The 23,008-nt window shown below is 42.9% G+C and overlaps 2 protein-coding genes across 2 annotated transcripts; one reads left to right on the top strand and one right to left on the bottom strand.

Moving 5' to 3' along the window:
- Positions 1-792: 792 nt before the first annotated feature.
- Positions 793-17,136, bottom strand: micu3b (mitochondrial calcium uptake family, member 3b). Its single transcript, XM_071539445.1, has 15 exons — positions 16,865-17,136; positions 15,520-15,662; positions 13,019-13,050; positions 12,680-12,758; positions 10,279-10,326; positions 10,075-10,157; positions 9,914-9,985; positions 8,795-8,836; positions 6,473-6,568; positions 5,709-5,800; positions 5,292-5,463; positions 3,870-3,978; positions 2,896-3,053; positions 2,004-2,072; positions 793-929 (listed from the first exon to the last, which is right to left on the bottom strand). The coding sequence occupies exons 1-14, from the start codon at positions 17,134-17,136 to the stop codon at positions 2,004-2,006; spliced, it is 1,467 nt and encodes a 488-aa protein (XP_071395546.1). The 3' UTR covers positions 793-929.
- Positions 17,137-17,881: 745 nt separating this feature from the next.
- On the top strand, positions 17,882-20,356 carry fgf20b (fibroblast growth factor 20b). Its single transcript, XM_071539446.1, has 3 exons — positions 17,882-18,317; positions 18,621-18,724; positions 18,970-20,356. Exons 1-3 carry the CDS (start codon positions 18,035-18,037, stop codon positions 19,213-19,215), a joined length of 633 nt encoding a protein of 210 aa, XP_071395547.1. The 5' UTR covers positions 17,882-18,034; the 3' UTR covers positions 19,216-20,356.
- The last annotated feature ends 2,652 nt before the right edge of the window (positions 20,357-23,008 follow it).

The raw sequence follows: 23,008 nt of genomic DNA, 5'->3' as shown, positions 1-23,008 counted from the left end.
AAGGAAGGTAATATTAATACATTGCTCCTCTAAAACCAACAGTAATTTAAGCTCAATGCCCCATGGGTGAAATTAATATATGGCTTCAGTATTTTGCATATTTCTAAAGAGGTCATCCCTGCCAGTTGCATGAAAAAAGGCCTCTGCACTTCCCTTTACTATCCAAGGTGGAAACTCCCCTGTTGTAAGAAATGATTAACATTGTTAGCTGCCTGTAGTTAAACAATGAAAGCCACAGACTCAATCAATGCGTTGGAGGCCTGCTGGCTCTGGGGGTTAGTGGAGGATTTTAGCTGCAGCCCTTTGGGAGGGAGGAGGAGGGGAGGTGCTGTCCCTGCGTAAGCTGATCTGTGCAGGGGGCTGCAGAGCGGACGAGCTAAGGAGAAAGTATGTTAGCAATGCACCCACTGTACAGAGAACGAATCAGGCTTGGGACAGAGAGGGAGTCACATTGAACAATGCATAGTGGCAGAGCAGCAGCCGCCCAATGATAACACAAAGTGGCTTTTCAGACAAATAAATAAGATAAATAAGATGCTCAGTGTTAATAAACTTAAACTGATAAATATATTCACAAATAGATGAATCAATAAATAGTTCAATATCTTGTAACAGGCAAAAGCTGGTAGACAAACTACTAAATTAGTGCAAATTACAGTCTAAACAACCTGCAGTAATTTGTTAAGTGGAGTTTCAACAAGGGTCACTCCTTTTTTTTTCTTTGACCACTTGCTATATCTTTCCATCAGATTGACAGCATCCTGTTTTGTACCACATCCTGTTTGGTTTTAAGACGTCTAAGAGAGTGCAATAAGACAGTTTATGCAGACATTGCAACATGCATCATTCCTCCTCCTCCTCTGATAGAAAGCACATGGAGACAGAGCTCGTCCAGGCTGAAAGAGGTGCACTGGCCTTGAAATCTTCACCTGGTGACAACACAGAAAGAAAAGGTTCTGGTTGTTGCAATTTCACACTGTAACTTTACAGCAATAGCTTCTCAAGACAAACCACAAGGAAAGCAGAATGGGATGAATAATGTGTATTTCACATTTTAGCCCTCCTTCATACACGTATCCTGCATCTTCCCTGCATTAGTACTGCAGGCAATTCTTTCTTGAACATTATACAGTCGAACCAAATTAGAATACTGTGAAACAAAACTCTTGTGTCTCTTAATCAACTAGGCATGGAGCACAAGTGCAGCAGTAGTTTTGCAAGCATGCAGTAAAAACTGGGACTTCTGCAGCAACTACAGCTGTAGATGGAACATTTTCAGCACACATATGAGTTTTTCACTCCCTATGTGAGTTTTAGAGTTTTAAACAGTCAGCCATTAGTAACGGCTCTCCCAGGTATCTGCTTTCATTTTGAAAGGGATACTGACAAATAAGTAAGTCTACATATTTGAAATTAGTGACAATGGTCAAAACTGGTAGGTAATCCAAATTATTGGAGTGGATATGAGTTTATATGAGGGTATGCATGTTAAAAATATTTTAAAAAAGCTCAAAAACTTATAATAATGAGGCTAAACGAAGGCTAGCTCTATTTCTGTATGCAGAAAAGACATATTCTTATTTCTCATATGTCGGCACTGCTTGGAAAAATGTGCATATCAAGTGTTATAAATCCTCTCTAGAGTTTTATCAGGAAAGATTACCAAGTCCTTGTTTGAGAGGTGCATTTCCTTTGAAACATTCATACGGTTTTAAACTGCACCGCTCACTGCTCATGTATGCAGACTTAAGCTGGTATCTGGTAGCAGTTGATCAGGCGTTAATATTACAGTGTAACTCAATGCTGCGGGTGAGGAGAGTAAGAGGGCCTCAAACACATCTGAAAAGCCTGACTATACTGGGATAGATACTGAGCCTGTGCAACTCTATTGGGAAAACATTTAAAAAAAAAAAAAAAAAACATGATTGTGACATTATTCAGCTGCAAAAATAAACCTAGTATTGCATATCGGAGAAAGTGGACAGTGTGGGAAAATGCTTTACCTATTTGGCTGAAAGCTCCTTCTTCATACAGGACTTGAAAGATGTGAACTTCTCCTCCACTCTGATGGCCTGTGAATATGTGTGTGTGTGTGTGTGTGTGTGTGTGTGTGTGTGTGTGTGTGTGTATGAGAGAGAGTGAGAGAGAGAGTGAGAGAGAGAGAGAGAGAGAGAGAGAGAGAGAGAGAGAGAGAGAGATGAAGGAGGCAAAAATATTATGAGAGTACTGATTTCATGGTGGCCCGCTAGATGGCAGTAGAATTTCACAAAAATCACCAATCACCCCCTCGGATGTGAGATGTGTTTCAGTAATAAAAACTGGCAAGGGGGTAATTGAGACATGATGTTATAGAGGTGTTTTAATAAACCATTAACTAACCATTAAGTCATCATTTGTGCTTATTCAAATTTGCGATTAAATAGGAAACCTGGTGTTTGTTTGTGTTACCAGTTCCATGCTAATAGGTGCTTTAGTAATCATGCCAGAGTAATTTGTTTTGATAACAAACATGTATTTCTGTGCTCAGCATCCACCCATATTTGTCTATTTGTCCTTCCTCATGTTATGTTTGACTCATTTGGCCATTTCCTCGCGGCTCCACACTGCTCCACCACACAAAATTACCTTGAGAGATTACACATTAAGAATGTAGCTGACAGAAAGACTGATAATGCTGGTATCTTTCAAATCAGCTTCTGTGCAGACCTGAGACAGAGGCTTCAGGCTTTGCTCTATTTCAGTGCTACTAGTGCCTGCTCTCTCAGGCTGCTGAGGGAAGGAGTGAGTGGGCTGGGTGGGCATATCACTTCTGTCACCTCCAGTGCCATAAAAGAGAGATAAATGGCGTTTAAACGACCCGGCGTGGCAGGGAGCCGCTGACCCCGGCTGCCTTACCCTCTCTCCACGGTGCAGCCGGTCCCTCATGACGCCGATGAACTCCTTGAAGCTGAGCTTATCATCATGATCCTCGTCAAAGATCTTGAAGACTGTGTTGACCAAGTGGCGGGTCAGCTTGAGGCCCGTAGCCACGTAGACCGCCCGGGTAAACTCATCTGAGAAGGGACAGAAGGAGGAGACCAGCTGAAATATTAAGTTCTGCAGAGGGGAAATGTGTTTCAGTATTAAAAACTGGTAGAGGATAACTGAGATATGATGTTAGAGAGGTATTTTAATATACTAATACACAGTGGTATAAAACAGGTCAAGTCAGTCAAGTTGATGTAGACATAACCCTTCATCACAAACATGTCTTATATAGAGGACGTGCCTACCGAGATCAACTAATCAACAATCAATCACAAAATAAAATGATGCAATACAATATGCAAACAAAATAAAATAGGGAATAAAAGAAAGCACAAGACAGAAAACAGCATAGAAAAAAGAAGAAAAGGACCAAGGCAACTCTTCTTCAGTTAAAAAAGTTAAAAAGCCTTTATTGTATTCATATTGAAAAACATGTCGGCAATATGCAGAGTATGCCGAGTATCAGGGAGTAAAAGGAAAATAGCATGTTGAAAAGACATAAAAGGCCCATGTAATCGCCTAACCTAGTCTACCCGGCACCAACCAACTTGAGACCCTCAGTGAAGACAAGGGAAAACTCCCAAGTAAACCTTATTAGAAAAAAAAAACAGAAGAAAAACTTGGGCAGGCCAATTCAAAGAGGGATTCCCCACCAGGACAGCTGAGTGTGCAATAGGTGCCAGGAGAAAACAATAAAATGGACTTAGGCTTACATTTTATTTTCAATATACCCATACAATAGGCCTACAGTGTATTGGTATATTCAACTTAAAACTAGTAGCTCTATTTACCTGACATCTAAACCAGTAACTCAGCTGTAAATGCTGCTTTTCAACACTTACCTTGACCAATGGAGCGGTTGGCAAAGTTGTACATTTGCATGGCGATGGTAAAATCCTCCAGGTTGTTCAAGAACTGGAAAAAGGACCTGAACTCCTCAAAGGTGATTCCCTGGAAAAACAGAAAAGTCTATTGAAAAAAACCCCAGCAACAATACCTTTATTCATGAAACAAAAACCCAGTGGTATGTAATGTGAGAAATCATGAAGTGGCACATAAAGCAAACGGCTGTATGTCTCAACACTCCAACAAAGGATAGTGCTACAATTCACACAATACATAATCTGCTTCCTTTCATCCTGGGGGAATCCTTTAGTGTCTGCGGGACCTTGAAGCCATCAGATAGATAACACATCCAAACAGACAGAGTATACATTGCTGGATTTTCCCTGCGTGGTACGGACATGCTGAGCTGTCAACAGCGGGGGGAGGATTGTAGCTTTTTGGGAAGAGGTCAGGCCGCTTGCAGACTTTTCTAAAGCAGATTAACCTGATACTTAAATAAACAAAAACAAAAGGGATGAATCCCCAAACATCTCAGAGTTGGCTGATGACTCAAACACTGGGCCTATTGATCTCCACTCAACCATCCCACGGCTACTAGCTCCTTCTCTCGCCGGGGGCCCCGCCACACAGGCAACACACACAGCTTAACAAATGGAGTAATGACTAATCTGTGACGCTTTGCTGTTTTAACAAGGCGAGTGCCATAAAATATCTCTCAGCCTAATGATGAGACCCACTTGATTATCAATGGAGATCTAGCAACAGGCTACTCGAGGCGGTTGAGGAGCTGCGAGCCTCTTTTCACGCGGGTCAGTGTGCCGAGGAGAAAAAACAAATTAAAGCTAAAATGAGAACGCTTCACTCGGCAGCTAATTCACAGTCTCTTGGAGCGTACCAGAAAGAGACAGAGGAGAGTTTATACTCACAAACTCACATATACAACTTAATATCTCACCTTAACATGTAATGCATTCCATTGAAAGTATTCTACACTATTGCTTCCAGGAAGTTAATGCGATTCCTGGATTTATAAGACTGGAATAAGCTGGATAATGAAATGAAAAATACTTTTTAGAGGGAGATTGTATTGAAATGAAAATCCCACACTCAACAAGGAAAATAAACTACTTTTAATGATTTCTGTGAGCCAAAACAAGGAAAATATACTACTTTAAGCATGAGTTATGTGAGGAACAATGGGTTGTCTTGGTTGTTAGGTGGTGTAAGCAAAGAGATTGCAGAGGGATGAGAGAGTGTTTATGGTTTTGTGTAGCATGAGGGCAGAGTGAAGGATTATGGGAGGTAAGGGTATGAGGGTGGGGGGGTAAAGGTACTTTAAGAGGAGCATAGGGAGCTGTAGGGTATAACATAAGGTGACAAGGTGAAAAGAAAGGGAAACACCGAGGGGAACAACACACCTTTTCATCCGGCATGCTGTGCCGCACGTTTTCCAAGTATCCACTGATGTCGTCCAGGTCGGTGTAGCGCAGAAGGATCCGAGCAAAGTCCTCCTCGCTGACGGTGGGCATGCCTTTGGAGTAGGAGAGGAACTCTATCTCAAGGACTTCTGTCTGCAGGTTGTCCATGAATCTGGAGGAGAGGGACGGACAGTAACTGTTGACAGGAAACGCCACCAGTAGCTCACACACACACAAAGGAACACTTGACACGGTGACTGAAGCTACCGCAACGCATTCGAGTGTGTAATCAGAATAAATGGAGAAGAAATGTGCCACAGAAAATGATTAATGACAATTTTACACTGTGAGATAATATTTTCCTGAGGGATTCGTGATTAATTGCAGTGTCAAAGCACGAGAGGTTTTTCAGCTTACTTGTAAAAATCTTCAAAGTTCAGCTCAGCCTTGCCTTTTTTCCCGAAGAAATGCACCAACAGTGTTGTCTCTGTTGCATTTTCATCCACATGCTATCAGGGCGGAAAACAATTGTGATTCAGTAACTGCATTATGCTTCCATACAGCTTTCAATATCAATCCCAGATGTGACATATACAAGCACTGAAACAAGCAAACCACAATGCACAACTCATTAAAATAATAACTCACCCAGTCTGTGTGTATAAGATCTGAATGTTCTATCTATATCTGAATTCTAGCAGTCTGGTTTTGCTCTATCACATTTCCACAGCAAAACATGGCAACACCAGGTAAACATTAGCAATGACATTCATCTAACCATGCTGAACAATGCTGAAAGATGTTAGTTAATAGCCAGGTTCAGCCATTAAACAACTACTCAGAGTTAATGGTTAATATTTGACTGTGACTAAAACCAGTATTTCCCATTTGTCCACCATACAGTCATGTGCCATGCAGCAGGTTCAGTACAGTCTGGTAACATGCGCTCCCCCTTGTTGCAGATGCTGCTTCTGTTACAAGTATTAGAGTACTTCTCTTTAAATATTTATTGTTACTAACAAAGAATGAAGACATATACATGAAGAACTTGTTCTACTGTGCTCCCACAATACATACTTAAGAGTCTGGTAGCAGAACCTGTTGTATATAGTATAGTACAACTGATATCAACTGGGACCACTGTAGTGAATGAAGAAGCATCTTAAAGAGGGCATCACTACCTCGGTGAGATCAGAAAACAGAGCTTGACTCGTGCCCCGCCTGAGAACATCCCACATGCCGCGGGCCTCTACATGCTGACAGTCTTTTTTAAGGACCTGTGGCGGTAGTTGAAGCACAGCTGTTAGGGGACAAAATACATCTGGCAAATGTTACCTAGATTAGGAGTAGGAAATACGGACAAAACAGACAGGCAGACAGACAGACAGACACCCACAATGCACACTGCAGCAGGCAGGAGGACAGAGATGCACAGGCGGAGCAGCAGGCAGAAATAGGAGACAAGTTGACGGACAGAAAGGTGAGCATACTGTCCATAGAGACAGAGAGACAGAAAGATAAACAGACTGACTGACACCCATCTAACTATCTGACATCTATTCAAACAGGCAGAACAACAGCAAGACGCTATGGGGGATGACACTGACATATCAGAGAGGGGCTGGGTGAAAAAAGTCCATCAAGCCTGACATGAGTCTGCCCTGCAGTGGTGCATGCAGCCGTTTGGCAGGAAATTTAGCCAAGACAGCTGCCTATGTCCAAGACATACAGGGCGTGAAACCTGAATAATGATTCATGCCAGGTTAACTATGCAACTGAATCCGCCCAATACATCATCATTTGATACTTTAGCTGTGAGCTAAATGCAGGTTACGGTGTACATTTCATCCACTCTCGTGAAATGGGGTCAGATTTTGATTAAATATAATTTCTGGAACAATTTCTGTCTTTGTTCATTGTTTGTAAGCCAGTGGCTCACGTGTGGCAGAGGATGGTACAGGCTAGAACCGTTCCGATATGTCGAAATGCACTGGCAGCGCTGCGCGATCACGCTTAATTGAAATCTTTCAACACGTTTCAAACATGCGGTTCTGAACACTTTACACTGCGGCGCCCTCTGAAAGCTGTGTGGAAAGACTCAAATAAACAAGAAAGCCACTCTGAGCAATATTTCTCAATGAAGTCATGCTCCTAAACTAAGATTCACCAATCATTATTATTATCATAGTTTACGCGACACTCTTTACACTCTCCCATCTGCTGTGGCACGAAAACTAGTATTTCTGCTGCCATGCTGAATCACAGTCAACAACAATTTGCTTGTAATTGGTGTCATGTGCAACAAAAAGATCACAGGCAATCTGTGTTGTTTAGAAAAGCTATGATTTCTCACTCCCAGTTATGAAGCAAACTGTGTTGATGCCTCCTGCTTTCATTCTGTTTTTTCAACCCGTCATTTCTCGCCCAGTCTAGATGCCTCTCAAGTCTCGACATCACCTCACTCAAAGGCAACATCAACACACAACCGACCAGAAACAGCCAGTCGCCCTCGACACATGTTCTCAAGTGTGGCTTGCTTCATTTCATAATATTTATTTATCTTATTAGTTTTTTTTTTTCATCTTCCACACCTGAGGGGGGAACGCGAGACAGCTGATAAAACAGCTCTTCCTCTGCGCTTTATCGCTTTTCACCGGAGAGAGATTTATGACTTGATCCCACAGCTAATTACGGACAAGTCTTTAATGTGCCGCGCTATTCCCATCTCATCCCATGAAAAGATCCTGATACGCTTGTAATTAGAATATGTTGGGGAAAGCCCAACCGCAGGCTTGAAGACATGCCTGTTATGTGTTTTTGAAAAGATTTGACTTTTGAACTTTTGCTGGAAAGACACCTTGAGTAACGCAGAACAAATCAAAACAAAAAAGACACACCTAAACCCAAAGTCTTCAAACAGTATCTGTAAAGCTCAGTTTGTCTCTGTGTGTCAGCTGTAGGCCGAGCTCTTGTGTGTGTGTGTGTGTGTTGAGTGCCTTTCACACAGTGCGTCTTCTCCCTGACTGGCGTTGCGATCTTCATGGTCAAACCCACCACAAAAGGTAACCTGAGCCCAAATACCACTCTTCAAGAAACTGTAAAAATAAAACATGGGGGTCTGGGAGAAATGTTGTCAGTGTTCAGGTAAGAGCTTTTTGAAGTGGAATCTCCGCGCCCATAGCTTGGCCAACACTGACAAAAGGCTAGTACATAAATCATCTGTGCTGCCGGGGCCATCCACAAGCCAGGACTACCACACACACACACACAAACACAAAGACAATATGTCAGATAATGTTGTAGCAGACAATGATGTATTTCAATTTCAATGTGAACGAGGTTATCTAGTGTTAACATAGACAAATATGCGTGGTGTCAACCCCAATGATATGTGTGTTTTCTGTGGTAGCTCACTACAAAACAATTTCTTAAGTTAAGCAGACAGCATGCTGCAAGAAGAAAATCACATGCAATAAGCAGATATAGTTCAGAGCAATACATACACTGTGCGCATGGGATTTCTGATGACCGTACAGTTGCAGGCTCTAAAATGCAGAGGAGAATGACAGAGACAGAGCAGAAAGAGAACAATATTAGATTATCCAGTCCAGGGACCATAGCATATAAAAAAGTAGCATATAAAAAAGTCACGTGAAAACCCACATGTGAATTCAAAGCGCGTGTGCTTTTTGGACACATGTTGGTTTTCCTACATGAACATGCAAAATTTTCCACTGACATTTTCACCTGTGAATTATCTCTTTGCATGTGAAATGAAGTTTTCACATGTGAAACAAATATTGACATATCTAATGGCAGGTGAACATGTGAAAAAAAAGTTCACATGGGCAAAAAAACACTTCATCTAGACATTGAATTTTTTTTACATCTGAAGTAAAAACTGTCACGTGATGCCAGAATACAATGTGAGAAAATTTGTTCACATGTGAAAACCAACGTGTCCAGAAAGCATGTGTGCTTTGAATTCACATGTGGGTTTTCACATATGACTTTTTTGTAAGAGCAGGAATATTATTAGGAAATGAGTTCATAAGTAACAAATTGATTTTTAAGTCATACTGTAGTGAAGTTGCTACGGTCACATGACTTGACCGGTGATCCTAGATTAGTAATCCTATTCTTAAAATTCATGAATGGATCCGAGTCTCCATCAACTCTATTGTGTTTTTCTTCAAAAGCATCACATTTCGAAATCTAGAGTACCCATTCTAATGAACTTTTGATGGTCATACGGGCTTCGATTTAATGTAAGACTGTCCAAAGATGCCAACATGTGTCCCTGGCCCACAGAGTAAGCTCTTCTGTGCTGTGTGTGTGTGTGTGTGATAAGACCTCAAAGCGTCTCTTTTATCGCTCTATTCAAATCTCCCTGTTTACATCCACCTGCATGCTGCGTAAGACAACGCTAAAAAGATGAAAGCCTGCAGGCATGTTTTACCCTGTAGGAACAGCGCAACCCATACACACACGTTCTCTCTAGGAATATCAAAGTTTCTACTCAAGTCTTCCAAGCACTAAACCTGCCATAGTAGCTTCAAATCTATGATTCAAGCCAAAGTCTTAACACCTGCTGAAAGACTGTTAGTTCCAGCAACTCTCACCTGCTGGTCAGATCTTTGCACATCCTCGTCAACATCCTTTCTGTCCTTTTTCTTGCGGAAAATTTCCTCCAGCTGGTAAAAAAAAAAGATACGTTATTATGCAGAATGTAATGCCACTGAGTGAAGGTATTTTACATATTCTTTAAAGTTGAGGCTCGTACCACCAAGAACTCCCTTTTGTCCACCATTTCATTTCCATCTGCATCAAACATGTTGAAGGCAATCTTGAAGCCTGCATGGGGCTCTGAAAGCAGTCAAAACAGAATTATATTTTATATGTATTCACCTTTTTCATCTGTTTCATATATAACAGATAAAGAAGTTCCAACATAAGTCTTCCTAAATCAGTTGAAATGCATACTGACTTGTTAAAATGCAGAGCAGGAAGAGGTACTCTGTGTAACTGATGACACCTGAAAAGAAGAGAAAAATCTGTCAAACCGAGAAACAAAAACCAAAATTTCCCACTTCTTCACACATTAGACGGTGTCAAATAGAGTAAACCCGTTGGCTCAAAGTGTTTACAGATGTTCAAAGTCATGCGCCCAAGATAAATAAGCCTCCCCGAGAAACAGTGCACGCCTTCAGACAAGAAGTAATCTTCTCTCTCTTATTGATAACATCTTAAAAGGTGCCTTTTACTTCACGCTTGGTGTTCTCACACTCACACAAACAGAGGCTTTACAACTGAGCTGACCTATCTGAACACAAACCCAAACAAATTTAAGGCCTACGGCTTCTGATCGTGTTTGGGTAACAAGGTGTAATACATTCTCAAGTGATCTGTCACTGATTGAGGATGCCCGATTCAGGTTTGTGTTTTCCTTTGTGTCCTTCAGCTCCCTTTGTTGCGTGACACACAGAGAAGGGAAGAGTAAGTGTCAGGCCCGTCTCTCCAGACTGGGGAGGCTTGTCCCTCTGCCTCTGAAAGCATTCCCAAGCCTTTGTTTGCTGGGGAAGATAGAGAATCGAGCGCAGATAGTTCTGGGTGACTGCTCCGGGTGTTATGGGAAAAGAACTCAGGTACGGGGTTTGCGGCAGGGAGATTTCCAGAAAAAGGGCCACTCAAAAGGTCTTTGAAAAAAACAGTGGTTGGTAAACAAAGATGTAATAACAAACTTTTCTTTGCTCTGGTTCTATAATTCCTCTGTAAAAGGTGCTGAACAAATCCAAGCTGAACAAATCCGAGGTGTGCTGTTTCACACATCAGGCTGGAAATATGCAGCGAGGCTGATAGGACGATGTAAAGGCCAGTGAAATGCATGTATGAGCTAAACACTAAGGTGTGAAAAGAGTATTAGCGATGCGTGCCATTAGGGAAAAGTTTGTCTAAAAATTCCCCATGACAAAGTGCAAAGATCTTCTCGCCGTGGCTCCCTGTGTTTGGCAGGTAGGGCCTTATAATGACAACAGATCTCTAGCTTCAAAGACCTTTTAAGCTTAAATGGGTTGAGGGGAAGGAAAGAAAAAAAAAACTTTTAAGATTCCAGCCATGTCTCACCAATACCACACACCTTCACTGTGGGAGAGAGAGCCCCCCTCCAGCTCAGCCTCTGAGCTCAAGTAGATGTTGTTAGACAATACAAAGAATTCCACAGAAACACTTCATACAGAGTGGCAGTCCCGGAGATGTAATCCAATGCCATTCTTGGGCTTCATAATGTCCGCGGTGATCAGGGGGGTGGCCAGTGGGACATGCCTCGACATAACTGGGTTCAAACAGCTCCCTCATTCTCTAAAGCGAGGCTTTGTTCACAGATCAATCCGGTCCTTTTTTCCCTGACAAAGCCGCAACGTTTAACAGCAGGATTAAAAGCCCCAAATCCCAGCATTGGCACTTAGCTAAAGCAACAGAGGAGGGAGCAGAACAGTGAGACCTGATGCCCCACCAGGTTGTCTGACCCAACTGAGCGGGACTCTGCAGCGCCAGGTGGGAAAATTAAAAAAAGAGCTTTGTGCTCATGCTGGCAAAGTTCGACTTTATTTTCTTTATGCACGCTTACTATGAATTGAAATTCTTAAAACGAGCACAGAGCTTATGATTTCACAACCCGCCAAGTGCAATACCCGTATATGCTCCCATGTACTTACAGGCTTTGAGGAGCCTGTGCAAAAAAGTGTCAATTAACATATGAACAGACTGTGATGTCTCTTCCTCTCCAAAGCTGTCATTATTTGTTGAGCACAAGCGTGTCAACACAAACCAACCCACAAGCCTATCAAATTCCTGCCGCTGCATGGACTCACGCACATTAACATTGCTAATTGTGGCTTCGTTTTTATAGTGACATGAGCTGTGGTGAACATTTTCATCACCTTCCATATCTTTGGTTCAGTGGAGGACAGGGTTTGGTAAAAGGGAATGCCGCAAAACTGTCGGAGTATTAAGTTTACTGTACTCAAAACTACATTTTTGTCACATTTGTTTTTATTTCTAAGAGTTGGGGAGGATCTTCCTTTCTGTTTAGGGGCCCTGCTTAGGTTACCTGAGAACAAATTCACAACATATTACCAGCCTGATGGACAGATAAGATAGCATTTACAGCTCACACTCTCTGCTCCGGATTATATGGGAGGGAAAATATTGCAGAGCCTGATATTCTGGACAAGAAATGGAAGGCTTGAGCATGATAGCTTTAAAAGAAAGAAAGAACCCTAACCCTAGAAAAGCATGAAAGGATATTATAGTATGTTACACACCCAGCCTGATTTATGTGTACAGCTGCATTACATCACAGCAACAGACCAAGCAGCAGGTTCCCTTACCTCGTTCACGAAGATTTCTAAACAAATTAGATGATCCTTTCCAAATAGGAGGGGTATCAGCCAGTATCTTCTCTAAGTCCTTCAAGAATACAAGAAAATCCCAAATTGCTCATTTCAAATACCTTAATGCACTAGATAATCACATCTCAATGCGATGTTGTTGCTATTACAGCGATTACAGAGGTTTTACACAGATAAAGAGGAGCTTCACCTTAAGATCTATACAATAATGAGAGGAGGCTCTTCATTTAATGAGGATCTTTGGTTCTTTTGTGTAATTTAGCATTTATTTACAAAGACTGAATATGAGCCAAGTGCTAAGAGCCCAGAGCTACTCACCTTTTTTGTGAGGGACTTCCATATTCTCTTACCTAAAAAAAACAAGGTTAATGGTTAGTAGCTGACAATGCTTGTGACTCAGACTTAATAATGATCATACATGCTCATCATATATTCTTTAAATGAACATATGGTGGGAAACAAAAGTGAAAACAGGCGTTTTGTGTGGACGGCCGGGCACAAGAGCGGGCAGCAACACCGTCTGTGTATCAGGAAGGCATTCCAATCGTCAATAAAGCAGAAGATAAGGCGGAGGAGTCGTAAAAAACACCTGGCTGGGTAAATCACATCGGCCTATCGCAGCACTGCCATGATAACAGTGACAATAACCCTCCACTGACACATTTTAAAGCCTGTCCCTAAAGCTGGGATTATGATTGCCTTGTGATTGCTTGCTCTCCAGCAAAGTGAGGTGTCTGAATGAACAAGTGAAGATAAAGCTAAAGAGATATTGTCCTCGATGTACACATGTAGCTCATGCCCCGAATGGCAGGTATTGGTTGTATAGAGAGTTTTCATAAGATGCAGGATTTATGGAATATAAGTATAAGTCATGCACAGTATTATTTATTGTTTAGACTGAAATGTGAAATGATACAAAAAGCCGTTCACTTGACATATGTCAGTTAACAACGATGGGAAGCAGACGTATACTGGTGCCTGCCAGAGGTGGAAAGTAACAAAGTACATTTACTCAAGCACTGTACTTAAGCACAGTTTTGAGGTACTGTACTTTATACTTTTACTCCACTACATTTCAAGAGGGAAATATTGTACTTTGTACCTCAATACATTTATCTGACAGCTACTAGTTACTTTGCAGAATAAAGTTTTACATGCAAAACATACAATAAGCTCATAAAATATGATGCATAGTTAGAGTCTAAACTCCCCAACAGTATATGGAGCAGTTAGACCTACAACATTAAAATACTTCTTAAAGGTTAATGTATCAATACTTGAACACGTTGAAAGAGACCATTCTTCAGAATCAGTTCTTTCAGTACATTTTACTGCTAATACTTCTATACTTTCACTTAAGTACAATTTTGAATGCAGGACTTTTACTTTTTCCGTTATGGTATTACTACTTCTACTTAAGTAAATGATTTGAGTACTTTTTCCACCACTGCTGCCTGCCCCCAACAGACAATCTGTCAGTTAGCTTTAGTTGGGTTCAGTGCTGAAAGGCCATAACTGGTTCATCTTCTGGAAAAAAACTCCCTCCTCCCTCCTCCTCTTTACTCCACCCACCATCCGCCTCTCCTTGATGTGCTATCTCCAAAAATTAAACCATCACGACCATCACTGATGTATAATGGCCACATCCAAGGCCTTCCTAAACATCCACAGGAATGGCAAAAACAAATCTCTCTTTACAGCCACAGTATAACCATAAAACACCACGATTACTATTTCGTAACACATTTGCCATTAGCAACCAGAGAGCGATAACACAATGTTTGCTATTCACATTACGGCTTCATGCATTTATGTCCCTCATTACATGCCAGTGAAGCCACGTATGAAACATCAGCAGGTCACAAGACAGAAATTATAATCAATCAAATTAATCAGAACGTCATTATCGTTGAATTTATAACATGATGATGAACACAACATCCATGCCATGTTGTTTGGTTTCTCTCGGCCTCTGCGAGCTTGTTGCCACATAAATGAGCCATAAAAGTGGGGCTGCTGGTAAAGATGTCTATCTTTATGCAGGTGTTATGACTAAAGCACTTCAAGCCACAACTTATTCAGTGTCACTTCACAAAGCCTTCACAACAAGTGTGCTCCAGAAAACAACACTGGGACCTTTCAAATCTCAAGTAATTGGAGAATGGAGGAGCAGGGATTTATCTGATGGCTCCTGTTGTGTAATTAAGCAAATGGCTGCCTACAAATCTAGTTGATATTCTCCACAGTGCTGTAACTTAAATCAAAGATAATACAGGTGGCATCCACAATACACCACACAGTTACAGTCCGGGCAGATTGAGAAGAGGTAAATGGGCTTTTTCTGCCCTATAAAGCCAAAGAGCAGTGACAAACAAAGAAAGTTGGCATTAAAGTTCATCCCCTGCCTCAGCAATCCACTTTTGTTGGTACAAAAGTAGACTACATATCATTTAATAGCATGTACAGGTATCATTTTTGTTCATATGAAAGCTAAACCCTGGTCATGGCATCAAAATGTACTTTGCGGGGAAGTATGGTTCTGGATGTGTAATAGCCTATATACTTCAATATATAGGTGTAATTATTATGTGAAGAGTTAATTACAAAATTAAATATCAGCCATTTGAAAAATGCGATACCTATTCTTACAAAATGATTGCTAGCACAAAATTGAAACAAATTATGGCACTTTAAAAGAATATCAGGTAACTCAAGTCCTTGGTTGACATAATGATAACACTTTTACAGACTGGATCCTCCTTTTTGGATATATATCATGTTGGGAAGGAACTCTTCTATGTGATTAACAGTTTACTCACTCTTGGGCTCGTTCAGAGTGACAGACTCGATGAAGTTGAGTGGAGTCATGTAGAATTGGCCCTCAAACTCCACCGAACTGAACAGGCGGAATCTGTTCTCATAGGATGACATGTACACATCTCCATCATCCAGATCATACGCCCTGGCCTGTAAACACACACACACACACACACGCACCATTATGAAATATTGCAAATGATATCAACAGCGATAATACAGTCTGAAAAATGCTTTTTATGAAATCCACGGAGGCTTTTCCTGTCACGAAAAGCCTCGGTCACATGGAACAACAAAGAGGCCCGAGCTTTAATTCAGTAATGGGGCACATGTTATGTCAGCCCTATTTTTCATCCCGGTGCAGCAGATAATGTCTCTACAAATGTTCAAACCCAGCCAGATCAGAAGGCCGGATTGGTGAAGACAGAGTGGATCTCTCTGTCAGGTGGCAGGGTGCCAGGTCCACTGGGCACAGAGCAAACACCCAGGGAATGTGTGTGCCCCCCTCTGCTTAACCATTAAACCCCCTCCGACTGCCCCCACCCTCTCATCAAATGTCAGTCCCTCCGCCAAGCCCCGTGTCCAGTTTCCTGTGTCGCTGGATTCCTGCTGTCTGTAGCCACCAGTCAAGGTTACCTCCCTCCCACCCCAGGGTGCTGAGCGAGGACATAAGGGAAGGAGCCCAGTGTAAGGGAAAGTGTGCAAACCAAACCCGGCTGCATGGTTTACATATTATTACATATCCTGTAATCTGTGAAAGGCTTTTCAACAATGTCAGCACACACGTCAGAGCTAAATAGACGGTGTAATATGTGCAGTAATACTGTATATGCAGTGTGTCACTCCATGTGTTTTTCTAGTGGACAGATAAAGTAATCATACTGGAAGTGTTTGTGTGTAATAGGCCCACATATGATATAGATATATTCATAAATAATTCATCTATTTTCTCATCATTTGCATAAGGTAAGCATAACTATTAATTATGCAACACATGAAGAAGAAAAAGCAGCGAAACCTTTATTTATTTATGCTAATAATTAGGTCACGTGACCTGAGAATAAACGCCTTTGACCATTTTGCCATTTCAGCACCAAAGGTCGCGGATAGCTCCCTTATGATGACGGGACAGTATCCATATCGCGATTTTTGTGCACGAAATGAAGCAATTATCTCTCCAAACGCCCTGAACTGCATGCAGTAATGTCTGCTCACTACTGCTAGTGATTATGTAGCCTAAAAAAAACTGCAAATTCGTGGTCATCCCTTCTCAGACTGCACGGGATTTTTGCTACTGGCATGCTGCATATTGTCACCAAAAGCACCGCAGCTTGACAAATGTCCCACTGTACCTTATCGGTCGCAGAAACTGACGGCAATGCCAGATGCAAAACTCGAGCCTCGACATGGCTTGCCAGTCCTGTGCGCCTACCGTGAAACGAATAGAAATAATAATAATAATAATAATACGCTGAACCGGCCGCGGCAGTGACGCACGCTCCAGCTGCGATAAGTTTCAGCGCCTTTGTTGCCTTTGTGGATGTTTGTTTCCGGGCCGTAAATGTTCCTGATTTTGTGATGTTGGTGAATGTGGAGATAAGCCTGCGCAGGGCAGCCATGGTTGTTTATACTGAGGTGTCGTAAGAGACAGCAGCGTGGGCCGCCTGCCTGCTGCTGCGTCCCCTCGCGAGACATGCCGTGGGTATTTTGCCAGAGGACTGAAGTAGCTCTCAAGATTAAAGGGCTTCAGACTGGTGAGAGAGTGAAGGAACATGTTCAGGTCTTTGGAGTAGAGGTGGTTGTGTTAATTCTCAGCTCCTGTGAGTGGATTTTAGTGGCAGTGAATTTGTGTTTGCAGATTTGTTTTGAATTTGGAGTGTTGCAAGTCTACCCATTTGTCTCTCTGTGTAAGCCTACCTCCAACTCTCTCTCTCTCTATCTCTCTCTCTCCCTCTCTCTCTCTCTCTCTCTTATTTTATGCCTTGGGAGGAGGAAAAAAAATCTCTCTGCCAGGGCACGTCTGAACTGTGACAGCCCCGCCCATTACTAGTCCTGTGGTTTTGCACCTGCCTCACCACCCCTGCCACTTTGAGCGCAAACCTCCAAGAGGCTCCTTTACCTGCACTGCAGTGATTCAGCCCCCCGCTGCCTCTGTAGCCCGTCTCTCTCCTCCTCGCAAAGCCACGGCTGGACCCACTGAGGCATCACCATCCGCTATGAGCAGGTATGCAACATGAGGGCTATCTGACCGGCAACTGCAGCCTATAGACCTAAACTGATGAAGACGCAGCGGTAGGGCAAAAAAAAGAAATCAGTGAACGAGCAGAGATTTGCGCGCGGCGTGTGTTCCATGCCAGGGGAGAGAAATCCTGTCCGCCTGTCCTTGCACCACGGGGACATGTGCTAAGTAACGGAGGTGGACGTAAACATGCAATAGGTGACAGTGGCAACCAGGTACTACGCAAGAGCGCTCCCTCCGGACCTCCTCACTGAACTTTACCCGCCGAGGTTTACGCGATGGCTGCTCTGGGGGAAGTTGGAGGCTTCTTGCACGGTGTTGGTGTTGATGGTGTCGGACACGTCGGGTCCCATTTCCTCCTGACCCCGCTTGGGGACAGTCCGGCGCTGCTGGGGGAGCACCTCATACCTGGGGAGAGGCTCTCCCGGAGCGCCACGGCGGATTTAACTCACCTGAAGGGGATTCTCAGGAGGAGACAGCTGTACTGCAGGACTGGATTTCACCTGGAAATACTTCCGGATGGCACTGTGCAAGGCACGAGGAAGGACCATAGTCGTTTTGGTAAATATTGGGTTGTTTATTTAATACATGTTGGTAGCCCACAAATATAAACCAGTAAAAAACATGGTCAACAGTTATAATATTAACAATAATAACAGCAACAGTTATGATAATAACAAGAATAATAATGTCATTCATGTTGTTTGTTGTTTGTTGTTTTCTAAAACTTTTCTAATCCTGCAAAAAAAAAAAAAAATGCACATGCCAACACAGTAGAGTTAAATTTGCATGTTCAACCTCCTTGGTCATAATCTTTCATCTTTGTCAAAGTCTGTACAGAACAACTGTGTTATTCTTCTCCAGGTATTTTGGAATTCATAAGCCTTGCTGTTGGGTTGATAAGCATTAGAGGGGTGGACAGCGGACTCTACCTGGGGATGAACGACAAAGGAGAGCTGTATGGCTCTGTAAGTACCAAGCCCATCCATCTTTTGCTTATTCATGTTGCATCTTTTCATCTTCAGTCTGAATCATCATTTTTGTCCATGTGATTTCCATTCCCCATACTGTTGTAGGAGATTTTTTTTTTTTTTTTTTCAAAGAATGGATGCAATGTCAGCTAGTTTCTCTCTGTATTTCCTGCACCATGACTCAGGATCCAGCCCTTGTCAACTGCACATTATGTTGTACCCTTTTTTTTGTCTCCTTCCAGGAAAAGCTCACAGCTGAGTGTGTCTTCAGGGAGCAGTTTGAGGAGAACTGGTACAACACATACTCCTCCAACCTCTACAAGCACGGAGACAAAGGGACGCGTTACTTTGTGGCATTAAACAAGGACGGCACACCCAGGGATGGGACAAAGTCCAGGCGGCATCAGAAGTTCACCCACTTCTTGCCCAGGCCCGTGGACCCAGACCGTGTGCCGGAGCTGTACAGGGAGATCCTGGGCCACAGCTGAGAGCGGGCAGCCTCCGGTCCAGATCAGGAATAGCTGCTAACGCTGCAGCCCTCACAGGGAGCAGAGAGGGGAGCGGGGATGTGGCCAGTCCAGGCTGGTAGACAGTGGAGCCAGCAGCCAGGCCGGCAGGTAGCCCGCGTTACGGATAAAGGCACCGGGGCCTCTTCTAGGAATGCGTGGGCCATCTCTCAGCGGCCAGGAAGACAGTCTAGAATGTCTGACTTTGTCAACCTGCACGCCAAGCATGAGGGGGTCGTTTGTTTCGGAGGCCGGCCCGACCCTAAAAGTACCTGCGTGGAATAGGAGAAGAACGGGAAGCGGAGCAGGGAGAGAAAGAGAGAGGAGCTGAATGGTCAGGGAGCGTCTCCTCTGCGCCGGGTCGGATGTGTCTGTTGGACAGAGACGCCAGTTGGCATGGAGTCCATGGGAATCTGTGCTATCATGAGAATGGTATTTTTATTTGGGTACTGTGTCAGAGAGCCTTAGTTTGTTCAGAAGGACTTTGAAGGAATTCAGTTTTTTGTTTCTTACCTGTGTCTAGACTTGTTTGAAAAGAGCAAAAATGTACAAATTTATTTATTCATTTTAGATACATATATTTATGTTATATATTTATTTATTTGAGAATATATTTTTACAGTTAGATACATGCAGTATAGAAAAAACACTAGAAATTGTATCAATGATATGTAAAGACTGAGACACTGTACCATATGTCTTTTATTCTGAGAGAAGCGTTCTCATATTGTGTCTTTTATGGTGTCTCAGCAACCGATATACTATGACTACAACAGCTAAATATATTGGCAACATTTTGAAATGACCCCCACTGCAATCTAAATGCATATTATGAAAACCGCTGAGACTGTGAGTGGTGATCGTTAATGTCAGGAAACTCTGTGTGTCTTTTCGACATGGTAATTATAGCAAAAGTGATGATTGATGACTCCTGTTACATGTGCTACAAGAGCAGAATCTGAAGTGAACAAACTGAAGACAAACTCCTTGTCAAACAATAAACTGCTCAGAATATGACCTAAATTCTTGTTTCTATCAGCCTACGTTCAGAAATGAAGCTATTTTGTTTGTTGTTGCTCACCATGGGCACTGTGTCCACTGGTAACCACACAGTCTGCTTTTAAACCCCACATTTATAGTTTTAACAGATTCATATTTTCAAAGAAGTGTACTTTGCTGGTTGGCTTTGTCTTTCAAATTTTGTGAGTTTAAACATATAAACCCACTTAACGAGATCAATGTTGTCTTTCTTTATGGTCGCCATTACGCTGAGAGACAAGACGTAGACCCCGATGCACGCATAAAACTTCAAAGCCTCTCTGCTGAATCCTGTGAACGTAGTGGCCGCACAATGACACGATCGGGGCCAAATAAAAACTGACCTTTAGCTCGGGCCCAGCAACTTGGCAGCTGTATAAAACTGGAGGTCAGAGCGATAAGGATTAAGTAATCTCTGTTGACAGTTTCAGAATCATAGTCTCGTTGAAAAGTATTATTAAACAATGAAAGTCAACGCGGCCAACACATCTCCAGGAACCGAAACCTGTTGTGTCCCTTGATTTTTTTTATCCTCTCGTCTGCTGACAGCTATAAAAAAAACAAAAGCACTGCATATTTCCTTTTTCAAAAATGTTTTACAGAGAGATTGTCTTACAATATCCCTGCTTTTTCAAAGATGGACCAAAATATTTATAGGGGCCTGTCTTCAAAGGGAGAAAAGACGTGGCACTCCGCGCGTCAGCATCGAGCTGTTCGACTAACCAAAAGAATGTTATGGGGGAAACACGGGATGTTGAGGTTGCAGAGCGTATGATCGCCAAACAACAGCTGAATTAGTGATTTATTAAAAAGAAAGCCACCATCTCATATCTCTGTGCAGTTTCCTCTATGGTTGGGAGGAGATCTGTGTTGAAGCATGAAAGCTAAGCCTGTGATCTCAGCATCTGTGTGATGGCAAGCCAGTGGGTGTCTTGATATGGGGAGTCAACCCTGCTGCCAACTCTCTCCTGTCTGTGATACTATGGGACTTTCCCACCTGCACACCTTGAACATCAACACATTTCTCTCTTCAATTAATGACAGTATCATAGTGTGTATTATAACCTATGTGCACATGGACATCCCCTGTCCACCACATAAACACACGCATTCCTATTACGACATGCAAAAGAACTGCGAGGGATGTGTGTGTGTGTTTTTTTTTCCTGTTTTTGAAAAGTAGAAATGCTGGGCTGAGAACTTAAAAGCATAAAAAAAATAGTGTTGTGTTTAACCGTCTTCACTCCTACCCTGTCCTGTTCTTAGTTTGATCCTGACCAGCAGCCTCAGCTCACTGTCAGTAGTGTGCTGCATGAGCGACCAAGATCTCCAAAGGGACTAGCATTTCAAAGTAGGGCTCGTCGCCATTCCGCCTCCCCGGCCATGAAAAACAGACTTTGTGTAAATGTAAGAGCGTAACCCCCTCCGCCCCCCTTTTTGACATTTTGAAGGTCATCTCTCTAAACACGCTGGAAATCCTGACTTGTGATACCTGATGCCCAGAAGTGCTCTTTGGCACTTGCTTAACCGATGTTTTGGAGTCTACCTGGCCTCAGACAGATGCTTTTGTTCCCCTACTCCGCCTCCACCAGGTGGTCCGCGGCTCCTCGCTGAAAACACTTAAACCCCTCATCCGCACCCACTCTGGAGGCTGTCTCACACGCTTAATGGATGCTCCCTGACTTTCATCACCTCCTCAGCAGCGGCCTTAAAGGGCTCTCGAGGAAACCCAATCAAGTGTGTGTGCGTGCGTGCGTGTGTGTGTGTGTGTGTGTGTGCGTGTATGGCATGGGTCCACGGGCAGGTGTGGAAGTCAGTGATCTTCCCTGTCTATCTTCGCGGTCCAGTCAGACAGCGCAGGTGTTCCCTCGGCACTCAAGCTCTCGCACTCTGATCTCAGCCCTTCTGTTTGTCAGCTGGGGATATAGGAGGCGAGTTAGCCGCAGCAGGGTGGAAATATGGCTGGCTTTGTTGTCTGCCCCCAATTATCAGAGAGCATAATTTCTATATTTAGAAGGCTGGGCTGTGGAAGACAGGGGAGGTGCCAAGAGCTCACCTGTTGTTCTAAAGCCATGGCCACTTCTAAGAGTGTGTTTGCCGAGGGATGGCGTCTGCAGCTTTGTGTCATTTGAATCCCGCAACTATTGATTTCAGGCTCTTTGTTGTTTGTTTATTCCTTAGTAAATTGCCGTGCTCACAAATTATGCGCTGCATGTGTGTTTATAGGGATTACATCAGAAGTGTAAGTATAGCGTTATCCACTTGATATTTTTGGGCTTTTATCCGTGAAAGGCTCATGTCCAGAGAGACATTCTGGAAAAATCCGCTGCTACAGAAGGGGCCGTGAGTGCTGGTTCATCCCTAATATCATCCACCCATCCATCCATTCATTCACTTTTTACATTCTGAAAAAAATCATCTCAACACTTACACACTTGCTGTATTGCACTTCTCTTGAGTTCAATCATTTTTAGTGTGATAGCTAAGAGTATTTTGTGGTCTGCCTTCCGCAAACGGCAATTAGACCAGCATACCTGATTTACTGACACTCAACATCCCAAGCTGTCAGCTCCGATGGAAAATATGCTCCTCTGTTTGCATCTCCATGGAGACATAAGTAGAAAACAACAATGTTTAGGTGTTGCGAAAAAAAAAAAAAAAAAAAAGCCCGAGCACTGTGATTTCCACAGAGTTTTGTGTCTCAGTTCTAACAAGGCCAACACACTGAGCAACACAT

The sequence above is a fragment of the Centroberyx affinis genome, unplaced genomic scaffold (assembly GCF_046629955.1).
Source record: "Centroberyx affinis isolate AG114_WGS23_722 - 3 ecotype Tasmania unplaced genomic scaffold, CSIRO-AGI_Caff_v1 ptg003460l_1, whole genome shotgun sequence".
Taxonomy (NCBI): Eukaryota; Metazoa; Chordata; class Actinopteri; order Beryciformes; family Berycidae; genus Centroberyx; species Centroberyx affinis.
Note: the sequence above shows the minus strand (reverse complement) of the source record. Positions and strands in the feature narration are given on the sequence as shown.